Source organism: Anas platyrhynchos, chromosome 15 (assembly GCF_047663525.1).
Source record: "Anas platyrhynchos isolate ZD024472 breed Pekin duck chromosome 15, IASCAAS_PekinDuck_T2T, whole genome shotgun sequence".
In the NCBI taxonomy this organism is placed as follows: Eukaryota; Metazoa; Chordata; class Aves; order Anseriformes; family Anatidae; genus Anas; species Anas platyrhynchos.
This window is the reverse complement of record NC_092601.1, coordinates 14970108-14985020: the sequence shown is the minus strand read 5'-3', so window position 1 is coordinate 14985020 and position 14913 is coordinate 14970108. Positions and strand designations below refer to the sequence as shown.

General features: G+C 44.2%; 1 protein-coding gene across 10 annotated transcripts in view; it reads left to right on the top strand.

Moving 5' to 3' along the window:
• The window catches only part of MAD1L1 (mitotic arrest deficient 1 like 1), a 347495-nt gene that overhangs the window by 154485 nt on the left and 178097 nt on the right, over positions 1–14913 (top strand). Inside the window, exon 1 of one of the 10 annotated variants that reach the window (XM_021272843.3) lies at positions 10733–10753. The exons of 7 other annotated variants lie outside the window; for them this stretch is intronic. In XM_021272843.3, the coding sequence (XP_021128518.1) occupies positions 10748–10753 (6 nt within the window). In that variant the 5' untranslated portion in view covers positions 10733–10747. Of the gene's footprint in view, positions 1–10732; positions 10754–11221; positions 11301–12898; positions 13051–14913 lie in introns of those variants that run through there. 2 more of the 10 variants (XM_021272844.4, XM_021272845.4) reach the window with 2 other exon arrangements.

The window sequence follows — 14913 nt, the reverse complement described above, 5'->3', positions numbered from 1 at the left end:
GCTCGATACGGTTGGCATAGGCTGCCTGGGGGTGTCTGAGCACAGAACCACCAATGCAGGTGTGTGTAATTCCCGTGGATGTTCATAGCAATGTGAGATGTGGTTGGTCTTAAATTCTCCCAGCATACCTGATACCAAGCTTGTTTGAAAGCATCAGGGTTTATTTATTTATTATTGTTACCCAAAGGGCACGGGGTAGGTGTATACAGGTTCCTGGTGCTAGTTCAGGAAGGCATGTCTATAGAGGCCCAGATGACTGCTTTATGCTCTTAAAACAATGTAGCATCCCAAGCTAATTCTACAGCCATCTTATTACTTTGTTGTTTATGTACCTTTCGGAAGACAGTAGATGAGACTATCACAGCTATATGGAGAAATGATGTTTATCTTCACGGTGCAGCATGACCTTATCGTTCATAAGTGACATTTTCTCTCCAGATAATGAGCACCTTTTTATTTAGGCCAGACAAAACTCAAATTCCCTGTAGCTGGCTTCTACAGCCCATCAGCACTTTACAAATTATGTTATTGTAATTGTTGCTGAGACTAGTTTCTTCTGCATTCTATTTGCTCTTTGGATAAAGCTCTTGTTTCTGAACAGCAGCGGGGAACTGAGAGCCAAGAGGTCGCTCTCGAGTCTTCGTGAACATCTGGGAGCTGCTGCACGGCACAAATGCAGCCATTCCTACAATAAGTGTACGTTTTATTTAACCTCTCTGACAAAGAGTGAATTGAGAGTAATTCTGGCATCCATCAGCCTGTGATGGACAAACAGGCTGGTGATGCCCCGAGGTCAGCCCTCCTGGCACGCAGGCAAAGGTGAAACCTCCTAGCTCTTTATCTGCTTGGTTAAGAAGAAAGAAAATGTAAGTGTGAACAGAAGGATAAAACCCCAAACTGTTCCCAGTTCTTATCTGCAAATATTTACAGAAGGGAGCTATCTGCCATGCCCCGTGTTGCTGTACCTGGTGCTGCTGTTTGATTTAATTCCACCTGCAGCGTTGACTGCATGCAGTAACTGCATCCTGCGCAGTGCCCCTCTGCCTGCGAGCGTGCATGCAGCTCTGAAGCACGGCGCTGAGCCACAGAGCACCCAATTCAGTACGTCTTGTACCTTTGTGGTGGGAGCTAACAACTGAGATTATCTTGGCATTTGTTCTGAATTTGTTCCTTGCCTTGCCAAATGGAGATCTTTTATACTTTGCAGCACGGCTTTGCTAGACAGACACTCAGGTGCGAGGAAACTCAGGGGTTTCTAATGGGACCATCAGGCTGCTTCACCTTTTGCCTTGTCAGTCTGCATTTGCTGGAGCGAGAAGCGATTGTGAGTTGCTGGATTGCTTTCCTGAAATGAGTTGCTGTTTGGTTCGCTCAGAGAAGATAAACACTCGCATCTCAAAAATACCATCCTGTCTGGCGTCTTTGTTGGCGGTCTCCGCAGAAGGGCCAAGGGCTGAACGGATCGTGGTTAGGATAAAATTGCAGTGCTCCCTCTGGAGTTAATCCTTTCAGATGAAAATTGAGAAACACTGATGGGGCAACGCAAGGAAATACGCATTTCTCTTCCTTTTTCTGTGTCTGATTTATTGGATAAACAAGGGACTTCAGCCCCAGGTTGGGTAATCCTGCACTTCGCCTTCACAGCAACCGTCACGCGAGTTTTTACAGGGTAAATTAAACCTGGTTTTAATGGTCGGCAAGCCCAGCATCTGTATCACACCTGTGCTATGCAAGGGTGGTTTGTTTAATCTTTTATTCCCCTTGTTGCAGGTGATTTTTTTGTAAATCTGTACAGAGGTGGCATGGGGTAGGCCTCCCGCACAGAGAAGGCTGGGAGCTGTTCCTTGGCTGCCGCGGGCAAGCACCGCGTGCTGGGCAGGATCTGCCCTGGAGCTGCAAGGAAGGACTTCCCTGGAGTCACGAAGGGCTGTGCAGGTAGCCAAACGCCTTGGAAAAAGAAACCAGAAGGTCTTCTGCTCCTTGGATTCTGCGAGAGCCCCCTTTGGACTTTGAAAGAAGGATCACAGGATTAAGAGGAGTAATTAAAAAGGATAATTAAGTTGGCTGCTTTGATGGATGCTGGAGAACTGAATACTGGGAATGTTGTGGGCATTCGGACCAAATGTGGGGAGAGGGAAGGAGAGTGAGTGGACAGAATGCAACAAGAGCCATGGAAAAAAAATTGCAGTTATTTAGAGAAACAGTTACTCAGTCTAATAAAATGGAGTTTATTAGAAATTTTCCCGCAAATGCTTTCCAGAAGCCAGATTCTCTCTGGGAATGACTCACATTCCTCCAGCTTTGTTGTTCAAGTATTTTCACTTCTCTTTCGATGTGGATGGTTACTTAACTTTAACAGCTTTGATTCCACTCCTGTTTTGGATGACCCTTACCACGAGCCAGCTGCACGAACACTTCGAACACTTCCAGTGCTTTACTTTAATGAGTGCACTTAATGGTGTATGGGACCCATTATGAAGGAAAGACTAGAAATTAGTCTGAGGTGGCCCGCAGAAGCTTGAGTTTTCAGATAAGAATTTAATGATAACAAAAAAGCCTTCTTAGAGTTGAGGGGATCTTCAGGGCGTTCTCATTCCTGAGTCACAAGCGGATTTTTCCCGTCTCCTCACGAGTGAGCTACCAGCCTCAGCCTGCCTGCAGAAAGCGGCTCCATCACAGCACCCACCCTGAGCGCTGCTTCTGTAACCACAGCCAAATGAACTTCTGCACCCAAGCCAGCCCCGCAGCCGGCTATCGCGTTGTGCATGCTGTGGATGCTGTCTGGTACCTCTTTTTCTTTCCGTCCCTGCTTACCCTGAGTGTAGCACAGCTCCTCACTGCTGCTCTGACATAGTTGTGTGCATCCCCTCCCATCCTTCAGCCCTCTGGAAAGCTGGAGTCAGAAATGGATTTGTGCACTTCATACATTTGAACTTCATCACGTGTGCTTCTATCCCTCCCTCCCACGCCCCATCCTTTTCTGTTTCTTTATCTTTTAACCACATTTGTCCTACCTTGTTAGCCACCCCCTTTCCAACAAATGATTAAGCAATAACAAGAAAAACAACTCAAAAACTGGATGTTTCCTTCAGATGCTTGCTTTGAATTTGCTGCCTATTTATAGATCATTCATTTAAGCCATGGTGGCAGTCAATTAGAAATGTAGGAAATCCTTTTTTCAAGAGTGTGCCAAGAGAGGATCCTTTTAGTTGGTTTCTTTTTTTTTTTTTCCAATGATTTTTGCTGAAGCTTTTATACTGTGCTTAAATCCCATTGGGATTTGTTTACTTTGAATATATTCTTGAATAACAGTGGAAAGGTTTTGCTCCTATTCAGGGAGGTTTAGGGGAGCATGACCAATGGTGTGCAAGCATGCCTGATTTTATCTGAGGGGGGTAAAAATGCATTTCACACAAATTTTCCTTCTAGTTTTCATCTTGGAGGGATTTTTTTATTTTAATTTTTTACTTTTTCAATGGAAGGACTGTCTCTTGGTAGAAGTACTGTTAACCCTCCCTTTTTCCCCCCAACAGTCACACGACCTTAGGCAAATTCTGCCACTAAATCCTCTCCTGCTTGTAGAACAACAATGATGCAGTACAATATTATAATTGTAAATTGCCATCGCTTCTGTAGCCTTGCAGAGGACGCGTGATCCTTGTGCTTTGGTTTGTCCTTCTGTTGAGCAGGGTTGGTGCTAATCATCTTCGGTGTCTTCTGGAGAAGTGTTAAGTTTGTGCTGGTGTAGCCCAAACAGCAAGGCAGGAGTCGTAGGTGAGGCACAAGCACATCACAGGTGAGATGTTGCATGACACCTACGTTAATAAGCTCAGATGGGCTTTTGCTGAGTCCATGAGCTGTGCTGAGGTGTGGACTGCTACCAGGATTTTTGAAGTGAAGCTTGTCTGCAAGGAGACTGGAAACCACTGATTCATGCAGTACGTGGAGATGCGAGCACTGGTGTTCTTCTGCTAGCGTAGGGGCTTGTTGTTGTGGGTAGGTATTTGTTGGGAATTGAGAGTTTTTTTTTAATGCTGTGTATTGCTGGTAATCACTTAGGTTGTTTTTGCTTTTCTAAAATGAATTTAGAAAGCAAATACTGTTTTAAATTGAGTCTCTGAAGGGTGCTGGATTTGTCAGAGCCTCTGTAAAATGGTTTTAGCAGCCAGTACCAGTGCAAGCTTTTAAAACTTTTTTGATTTTTAGTATTTTTTACTCCCCTCAGTGCTCTGTATTTTGGTGCCATGGGAGCCTGGCAGGACAACCAGGAGAAGGCAGTTTCTTCTGGTGGGCTGACCCAGAGAGCAGGTATAAAATTCCAAGAGAAATTCCTGCTTGGCCTCCAAGTGTGAGCATCCCTTCTGCCTTACAAACGAGAATCTTTCTGGTAAACTTACCTTGCTCCCAGTGCTGTACAGACAACCCATGAAAATCAACATGCAGGACAAAAGCAGAGAATTATGCTATTCATTTTTTAATCTCACCTCCTGTGATACAACTTGATTCTTACTCTGTACCCTCCTAGGTCAGTCGCATTTAGAGCAGCCGTCAGAGCAGATCAGCTGTGCTAAGCACACCATGACATTTGGAAAACCCTGTCTGGAACAGGAATTGAGCAGTGTGCTTCTGCTAATTACAAGTGCTGCCTTTAAAGTGTAATGTCTACCTTATTAAGCAAAACCCAGCTACACGCCCAGACTAGAGACTGGAAATACTCTGGCAGCAGAGGAGACAGGTCCTAAACAAACACGGCAAAGGTAATACAAGCATTGCTTCGTCAGAGCAAACATTGCACAACCCTGTCTGGAGGGTGAATGTTGTTTCCTAGCAACTTTCAAGAGTGTTTCAAATTTGTGTGAGACCCTCTGAGATTTAGGCACTTTACCCACGATTCTGCTGGATGCCAAAAATATGCTGGCTGTAATTTCACAAGCCTTTCTTTCAAGGGCAGCACTGCCTTAAACCTTTCCCTGACCTTCATTTGAGCTAGCACAACCTGTGCAGGAGTACAGAGAACCAGGATGACATCAAACTAAATTAAAATTAACCCAGAAGAAAAAAAAGTTTTTAATGTGGATCTTCGCTTGCTTGGTGATGGTTGCTGGCCGAGAATTTCGCAGTAGTTGTGTTGGGAAGCCAGCTGCGTGTCTGAGGGGTGATGCTGGGAGTGTGTTGCATGGATTAGCAGTGAGAAGTGGTTGGGAACAGGCCCATAGCACATACACATCATAACAAAAATCTTTTTGGAACTGCCACTGTGCATTGCTAGCTGCCAAACAGCCTTGGGCAGCTTGGAGGAAGGTGCTGCCATTCAGTCCTTAGGGGTGCTGTGGTCAGTACGAGTTGTTCAGTAGCCTTGTTTTAATAGTTCAAAAGATTTATCACAGCTAAAGTGGCTGAGATATTAGGAGACTATAAAACTACTGTGCTGCTTTTTAGTTTTGGATGCTCTGTTTCATCCAGCTACAGACCTTTGGGTCTAATCCATACACAAAACCCTCTTATAACTCATAAGCAGGTATTAATGTTTCTCTTAAATGATAGTGGCCACCCACACCTTCAGCAGCATTGCCACCTCTGGGTATCGGGCTGTAGAGACCTCTCCTTCTTGGCAAGCAAGAGGATTGTCCAGGTATTCACTTGTCAGCCCCCTGAAAAGAGAATGCTGCGTTGTGTTGATGGACTGACAATATCTCTTTATACACTGAAATTAAAAGTGACACAATCACATAAATCATTGGAACAATAGTGTATGCAAACACAGTGCCTGGATTCAGAGTAGTTAGGAGATGACAGTGGATTGGGGTGAATACCCTTATTCTTGACTTTGAGAAGTGCACTGACAATGAATCATTCTTAGTGATGAGATACAGCAGTGCTGACTCATCGGGCTGAAATTAGAAGGGCTTTTTTAGGTGGAGATATGTAATTCCACCATTTTTTCTGATGAATGGATAAGAGTGAACATTTTTGTTGGCTAATTTACGGACTTCATCTACTAAATGTCATTTATTTTCCCCTAGCTGTCAAACCTAGCTGGAGGCAACTGACAGAGGGAGGGAGAACCTAGATCCAGGGAGGAGGCACTGGAAAACATGTACCATGTAGGATGACTGGCAGATTTCACAATTTGGTAGGGATGTTGGCAGTCATTTTGCTACTACTTCTAGTTTTTGAGATTCTCTTTTGATTTGGCTTGTGCTAATGTTTGCTTTCATTAGGACAGGGGTTTTGAAGCCTGAAATCATTCTGCTGGTAATCTAAAGAAGGACAAAAAAAAAAGCTGTCATTGGAACTTCGCAAGAAAATTACAACTAAATGCACAAACAACTGTTACCCCCTTTCCCAGCCACCTTTGTCATTACATCTGATGGCAAGGGATTACATCCCTGTTAGCTCCTGTGTTTTCATCTTGTAGTCTCTAGCTCTGCTTCCCAGTTCAGGACGGGCTGATGCAACCTGAAAACATTGTGCTCACTGGATCCTGGAATGATTCACACTACCTGTTCTGAAGATCACTGAAACAGTGATGGTGAGACTGAATCCCAGAGACTCTACATTCATTTCAGAACCTGGTGCTGGGATCCCTCCATTTCAGCTTTAGAGATTTGATTACCACACAGTAAAATTAATTCTGTTCAGTGTTCTCCAAAAGGTTTGCATTCCTTTTCATCCCTGCGGAATGACCTGATGCTCACCTAATGCTTTTTTGTTACACTAATAGATGAATAATCTGGTTTACTTCTGGCAAGAGATTTGTGGTCATCCCTGAACAAAAAGATTTTATGCCAGTTTATCTTTCAACTCTTGAGTTAAAAACGTTGCTCGGGGAGCAGCAAAAGAGAAGGGACTCCCTGCGAAGATCGCGTACTCAGCTGCTTCTCTGAGGTAGGAATATTTGTGAGCCTACAAGGAGAGTATTAGTGGCAGAGGCTTCTCTGATGGGTGTTCCAGTGATGCAGAATGATTCCTTCGGAGAGTCCATCAGCATCTGGGAGTCACCGGTGTGTGTCCAGGAGATGCTCTGCTGGCTGACTGCGGAGTGCTGGAAGCAATCGGCTTGGCAGAGTTTCATCAGTCAGACTGCCCTTTGCTGTTGAGGAAGCAGCTGCATGCTCGCATTTTTGTTTGGCAGTGTGTTCTCTCCCTAGGGGCTGCAGCACCATTTGATTAGGACGGAGGAAAGCAGACCTCTCGCAAATATGTATTATATTCCAGCAGAGCTTTGTTAATCTTTTGGTCTCTGTGTTCTGCCTTAGGAAGGTGCTGAGTGAAAACGCCAAGGAAAGTCAGGAGGAAAGGAGATGCTCAGCTGTTGCACCTGAGTCTTGCCTCAACCTCTGTTGCAGTTCAGACTAAAATCAACAAATGCATGCTGCTGTTCAGAGATGTTTGCAAACCTGACACTTCTTGACACACGAAAAATCTAGTAACACCTGAGCTCCTTATTTTCCTCCCTACCTGCACCTACCTGCTTTCCTGTAAGTGTTTCTGTCTGGCATAGGATGCTCTGATCTCCAGGGACTCTTCTTTTCCTGAACATAATGTTATTTTGCCATTCCCCCAGCTTGCTTTGGTACTGTGCTCCTTAACCAGCAGTGTCTGCCTGGGAGATTATGTGAACAGTGTTGATGGAGTAGATTTTGAGAAGTTCCGGATGTTTCTCCGCGTTCTGTATTTTATTGCAGCTGTGAAGGTCACCTTTGCTTTGAGGATCAGGGAGACTTGGGTACCGCCACCTCTGGACGTGGAGGTGCTGAGTTTTGCACTTAATGTGGTGCTTAATCCTTTTACTGCCTGAGTGGTGTGGACCATCCTCTACGTTCTGTGTCAGTGATAGCACCTTGAACTCAGAGATTACCTTCTGGCCAAAGATGCTGGATGGTTTTACAGAGTGAATATCATCTTTGCATTAAGGTGAGTGGGAAAGGAATTTTGGAGAGTTTAGCAATTTGCCCCAGGCGTCCCAGCAATCGTTAGGCAGAGCGAGAACAAAAGCCAGGTCTCTGCTGCAGAACTATGCAGCTTGCTTTGAGGTAGGTGGAGTGACTTGCCAGGAATAAAAATGTGGGTATTTTTTTGCTTGGTATTATATCTTGCATCAGTTGTTTCGCAGTGGCTTTGTTTGCACCCCTTTCTCATAGCTCAACCAGTGAGAATTTGGTGTGATTTCATTATAATAAACCTCCTGTCGAGAATTCCTGATGTTACTAAGTGACTGTCCCTCTCAAAACAAAACAGAAGAAGAGGGATTGGTCTGTCCTTGGGACTTTAGAGCAAGAGAAAGATCTGGTTATTATCTCTTTGTCCAGTAAATCTTGATAGCGTGTTTGACAGGAGCTCATATCTTGCAGATGTTTTCCCTATATCTTCAGTAATTATAACTATGACTTCAGCACTTTTTCAATTTGCAGTATCATTTTTTTGGTTAGCACCCTAGAGTCTTTGCTTTATTCATGCTTCGTGTTGTTCACCGGTTGCTTTTTGTCTCTCACTTGGGGGCGGCATTTCACTGCCGCACATCCAATCCAGTAGGAGACTGGTTCTCGACAGGCAGCAGCTCTTGTTTTTGTGATGGAAATCACCCTTCACCGCCCAGCACAGAGCCTTCGGTCCCTGGGTGTTGCAGTTTGCGATCTGATGCCCAGGAGCACAGGTCCTTGGAGGTACGGGGACATCTTCTCACAGCCAGTCCAATTTCGTGTGTTTTATGTCCTTGCTTGGGGTAAATTAAGAACAACTAAATCACATCGAAAACCATATAAGCAGTGGCCTGAGACACATACTGGTTGTGCTCTAAGCCTATCCATATGAGATAAATTATGTCAGTAAGTAATGGTCTCTGTTTTGCCTTTGCAACTTTTCTAAACTCAGTGTCACTTCACTGTATACTAAATTTATGAAAAGCTTTCAGAAGTCATTGGGGAATTTTCCCCTCCACCTTTGCACCAACTGACAGCTGCCACCTACCTCTGGTCCAGCCCCTGTAAAATAACAGGGTGGCTGCGAGGCTTCTGAGCCAATACCAACGTTCATTTGTAGCTGTTGTTTCCCACTTTATACAGGCTGTGCATTTGATTTTAAAACCAGGAGAACTTTCTTGAGAGCAGCTGGATTGAATCCCTAAAGCAGCAAGGCATTATTTAGCAGTGTCTGATCCCAAACTGTCCTACTGATTGTGATCTCAAATGATGCAATTTTGCGAAAGATCAGTAAATTCTCCTACGAAGCATCAAAACAGCGTTTTAAATTAGAAATGACCATTTAACCCAGTGTAATTTTGGAGCTGCTAAAACAATGCTGTACGGCTACCAATCTGCAGTAATGGTGCGCTAATGGGTTGAAGGCGGAAGGTATTGGCTCCCGTGATATAAACGAACAGATAGCTCTAAAGTGAAAACAGGCACATGCACGCCTTAACTGTTGAAAGTTGAATCCCATGGGTAAGATTTCAGATTGAACACTAATGAAAATTTCATTTCAGCTCTCACAATGTTTTAATATGCAGGTTCGCAGTATGCAAATAAACTGAAGTCTGACTGCAAGTGGCTGAGTTACTTCTGTCACAGTCTGCCACCCCCATGAGTAAGCTGTCTGTGGCTTTTTTTTCTGAAATCAAAGTTTTCCTCCTGTTTTCATTACAAGCCAGAATCTTGTTACATATCTGTGTGTGTCTCTAGCGAGAGAATTAGTGATTCCCACCATTTCTTCAAAGCGTTTTCATGACATCCCTCTATTGTTCCATGTAATTCATAAGTGCAGTGCACAGAGCTATATGTTTTTAATTTATGATTGAATTCTGAGTGTTACAATCAGTGCTTTCCTTATCAGAGTCATCCTGGGAGTGCAGCCATGTTTTGGGGTTTCCTTCTGCGTTTCAGCTGCAGCTTTGATGTACATTATTCTACCTCCTTCTCCTGAATCTAATGGAAAGATGTGGTGATGTGCTTTTTTTTCCCCCTCCTTCCCCAGCTTATACCTTCAGATAAGATTTGCTGGCTTGGACCATGTTGTAGGTCACCTCACGCTAGCTGCACACTAAGGCCATCTAGCTTGAGCAGAGGAGCTTCATCTTATATCTTCTTTGTAGGTGATTAGGTTCATAAGGTATTGTGAAATTACCCAGGGAACGGGAGGTAGCCAGCACAAGGAAACTGAAGAGATTATCGGGCATGTTAGGACGCACAAGGCTCCATATTTCTGTGATTGGAAGCAGGTACAGCCTCGTGCATTTAAATTGTGTGCTAACTTTGTTGAAGAGGAGAGGCAAGAATTTATCTGAGGAGGTAATTAATTTGAAATAGCTATTAATTAACATTATACCTAAATTTGCCAGTCATCGCACTTGACTTGAATTTGCACACAACTGTTGCATATCAAATACTGCTACGGGTAGCTTGGGCTTTGGCAGGCTGTAGAAATGCCGTGCTTTGCAGCTGTGCTACGGCTCTGCCAGGCTGACCCTCCTCCTCTCCCCCCTGTTCCTGCCCTCCCAGCACGTGCCTTCCCTTCTGGGGACCCGCACTTTGGATTTATGGCTGCGCGAGCATGGCCCAGGAATAGGCGGCTGTGTGTGTTCACAGGCATTCCACCCTCGTGGGAAAGAATAAAAATGACTGGTTTGAATCTGAGGCAGTGAAAGTGCTGCGTGCTTCTCTCCCTTGCAAAGTACCTGCATTGTCTTGGGGTGGCTGTTAAGATAATCATGGTTTCTGATGAAAGCAGAAGACTCAAATGATGTTTCGCAATGAAGGTTGTTTTGATTTATTCCCTGCATGCAGCACACATAATTTTGCTTCCATAACTCTTTGAAGCAAGCTTTAATTTTGTGTCTCTGGTTGTTGCTGCTCCTGTGCTGTGCCATACCTATGAGCTATTTAATGTGCAGCGTAGAGGAGTACATTAATGCAGGTCCACAAAGAGAGCGCTTCGATTTGCTAATTGCTTGTAGAGCGGCGGGTATTGTTGCGGAGAGAACGACCACTCATTAGAGACTGAGCAGCTCGTTTTTTCTGACAAGTGAGTCCCATCCGAGCTGCTTGCCTGTCGGCCAGGGCAGCTGGCTCACGTTTGGCCCCTGGAGTGGGGCGTGGGGCTGCTGATGCTGCTACCACCTGCGTTGGGATCACCGGTTTGCCTTGGTTTCATCCCCAAGACCCTCTTGGACCAGCCTCCATCAGCATTGTCAGAGCTGGAAGAGCTCCCGACCCCTGTGCTTCCCTCCTGCACACCTGCTGTTTTCCTGTGTTTGTATTCACATTAGAAGTGTGAGATACAGTGGAAATAGCTACAATTGGAAGGTATAAGGGATTAATTATTGATGAAGGGAAGCAAGCTAAGCAATTCAGAAATGTCTCCTTGGGAGCTGAATCAGTTCCTCTCCTTGGAAACTGTTCCTGCTCCTTCCAGCCCCAGCTGCTGTATCCTGGCAAGGCAGGAGCACAGGTTATCTCTCCTTCCCTGCCGCTCTCTTTTGAGGATGACAGCAGCACTGACAGTAGATTAGACTGTGTTGTCATGTAAGATGAATGTTTTGAATTGACAAACCCTGTTTTTTTGGAGGCTTAAAGTAATTGACTGAATACTTCAGAGGATTTTTTTTTTCCTGCTTATGCTACTTATTTGATTTTCTTTACCTGTTTGTGCTGCCTTCTGTGGGCAAATCGTCCTTTACATGTATTTGTCTATCTGATTCTTAAACTCGGTATCTGTTTGCTTATCAGATTTCTTAATGCTTGAGCTCAGTGATCCGTGGGAATTTAACACGTGTATTAAGTAACATGAAATTCCTTGGAGCTTTAAGATGACTTCCATGCATATCCTGAAAATGCAGCACAAGATTTTTGTACTGAGAGACTCCTGAGACACGAAGGTGAACGTGTTCAAGCTAAAAGCAGGTAAAACAGAGTGGAGCCACGTGTCCATAGGCCATTGCATTTGCCAGCACACAGCTCAGAGACGGGCCTGGCAAACTGCTCCAGCATCTGCTGCAGAGGATGCTCCCCACCTGCCTGGGAGTGAAGGACCCTCGCGTGCCCACCCTGGCTCCCTCCCTGCCCACCTGCAGCGCCTCAAGCTCACTGCTCATGCGTTCGCTGGCCGCGAGTGGGCAGAGAGGATTGAACCAAGAAATCCACCAGTTCATTCCTGGAAAGATAAATTATAAGAAGCAATATAGCAATATTTCTTTCAGGTCCTTCCAAGGCTGCCCAGCGGTGCTGGGGCTCAGCTCACCATCCTGTGCCGTGCCAGAGCCCTCTGCAGCTTCGTCCTTAAAGTGCCGTGGTGGCTGGCAGCTCCTCCGAGGCACTCTGATTAAGTGAGGTGTGGGGAGAAGTTCAGAGCCTAATTTCTTCTTCATAATTAAAAATGCGTGCATCTGTCATGCTGCTGGTGATTAGGTTGTATTTTCTTGTGGCCTAGTAGGAATATGGCAGTGAATCACTTCGCAAGCAGCTGTCCTCTAACAGCTGAGCTAGGTTCAATATTTGATTTAAGCTAATAAAAAGTCCGGGGTAGGGCTAATGTTTACAAACTGGATGTGATAAAGCATTCAGATCATCTGTTTCACAGGCAGGCAAGAGCAGGCGCAGGGGACCCCAGTGCTTCCAGCCCCGGGGCGTGAGCTGCCGTGCTGGCGGGGTTCCTGTGCGAGCGCCTCGGCTGGGCTCAGCTGTGCTGGAGGAGCCTCCTCCTCTGCAGCTGTGGGTCACACTGTAATGGCTCACAAGGCATTAAATATGTCCCTTTTGCTCTTCTGTGAGCGTTGTAGTCAAACCATACATTTAAGAATCTTTTAATCTTCATAAATCATTTCTTCTAGCAATCTAGTAAGCTTAGTTGCTGTTCTCTGAATTCCCACTAGTTCAGCTACTTTTCCCTTTGAGATGAGCTGCCTAGAAATAAATGCAATGAAGAAAACCTACTCTGTGATTTAATTCTTATCTGATTGCTTCTCCAAATCATATTGATCTGCCATTAGCAAGCTGCAGTTTTGGACTTGCTGTCCAGGTTTGCCTCTAGGTCTCTGTTGGCGTAACAGCTTGACAGGTTTGTATTTGGTTATTTTCCCCAAGACATATTATATTTAAGTTAAATTATGGACTATTTCCTGCTCGCATTTCTTATTTCTCTCATCCCTTTGTATTATTTCTTTCCTGTCCAAAAGATTTTGCAGCTTCTTCCTGAAGTAAAATATATGAGGCCTTTTTCTGTCCTTTTTTTTCCCTGGGTTTTATCAACACCTTGTACTTTCAGACATTCTTACGCTATCTAGTTAAATGGGTTCCTAGGGTGCTATTGTCTTGATATTTTAAAGAAAAATATTTCCTCTGTGAAGGTGATCCAAGCTCTGAACAGGTTGCTCAGAGATGCTTTGGAATTTGCTTCCTTGGAGAAAGGCAGAACTGAGCTGATCGAGAGTCCTGAGCATCCTGGTGTAGCTGACCCTGCTCCAAGCAGGGGATCGACCTGGCCTCTTCCAGCCTAAATTACACCTCGATTCTGTGGAACTCTGTACTGTCTAACAGGAGATTGAGTAGAAAATTAACCCTCAAATTTAGGAGTGGTAGCTATGCTAGGCAAATATGTAATTCTTCACAGCACTTTGCATCTACTTCAGAACAGTTCTCATTTAAAGGTCATATACGTCTTCATATAGATAAGGCTAATAAAAGTACAGAGAAGTCAAGATTTTTTTAAAGATCAAAAATATTCTGTCAGTCTTAGGGTGTTCTGCAGAGGCTACGCCAGCATCTCCTGTAAATAACATCTCTGAGGGGATGTTTTCTAATTCTAACGCTGGTGTAATTCTACCTGATTAAATATTAGCGGGGAAAGAAGTCTGTCCCAGCTGCCTGCAAATTTCTAGTTACCTGATGTTTCAGCATCAAACTTGGTGATAATTTGAGTTTTTCTTCTTACTTGCTTGTACATGCACTCGGCGTTTGGTTGGGACTGGCATCTCCTGCGGTGTTTAATGAGTGTGTCTCATTTCCTTGTGCCAGGTCCCAGACTTGTATTAAAACCTTTTTCATCTTATTTGAGTGTCTGTTCCTTAAATATTGTCACATCATCCCAGGCCCTACACAGCAAGAATCGGTAACTTTTTCTGTTTGCACTGAGCTCTGGGGACGGGGAGGTTTTGAACTGTTTTGTTGTTTGGTTGCGAAATTAAACTTACGCTGTGCTGAACCCAAAGACTGTAATTTTTTGTTTGCTTGCATTTCAGTGCCGTTGGCCTCCAAAGCTTAATGTTTTCCTTTTCATTGTAATAAACTGCTTGCTGTTTGCTTCTGGTTTGGAAGTAGTACTCAAAAGACCCATTTCATGTGTGGAGAGAGATTGTTAGAGGGGCTCTGAAGGGTTTTAATGAATATCTGCTTGAAATTATGTGAATTAGTTTGCAGGAAGCTTTTTTTTTTTCTTATTGTGTTTGTTTACATTGTTTAAATTAGTTTCTCTGTCATTAGTTGTGTCTATTTTCTGGGCTTTCTGCTAACTAGAGAAAGGCTGATTGCAGGCTAGCAAAGTGCTGTGAAATAGAAGACGGGAAGAAATTGCACTCAAGTAGTAAATGTGCCTACTCTTAACCATCTCCAAAATACTCGTTTTTTTTTTTTTTTTTTTTTTTAATTCTTCCTCATAAAGAAAACTTGGTGAAGGCTCTTCTTCTGCGTCAGGTTCCCAGTTCTCCAGAAATTATGTAAGGGTAAGGCATTTCCACTCTGGTTTGAGGTTCTTTGAATTTCAAACTTTCTCTTGAAACAAACAAACAAAAAACGACCACTTTGCATTAAGTCTTTCTCACAGGAATTCAGTAGGGTTGTGTTGCAGAGAGGCTTTTCTTGGTATTCTACCACAATTGTGGAGACTAGTAAAATCAGCCACGTGCCCTGAAATTTCAACAAGACA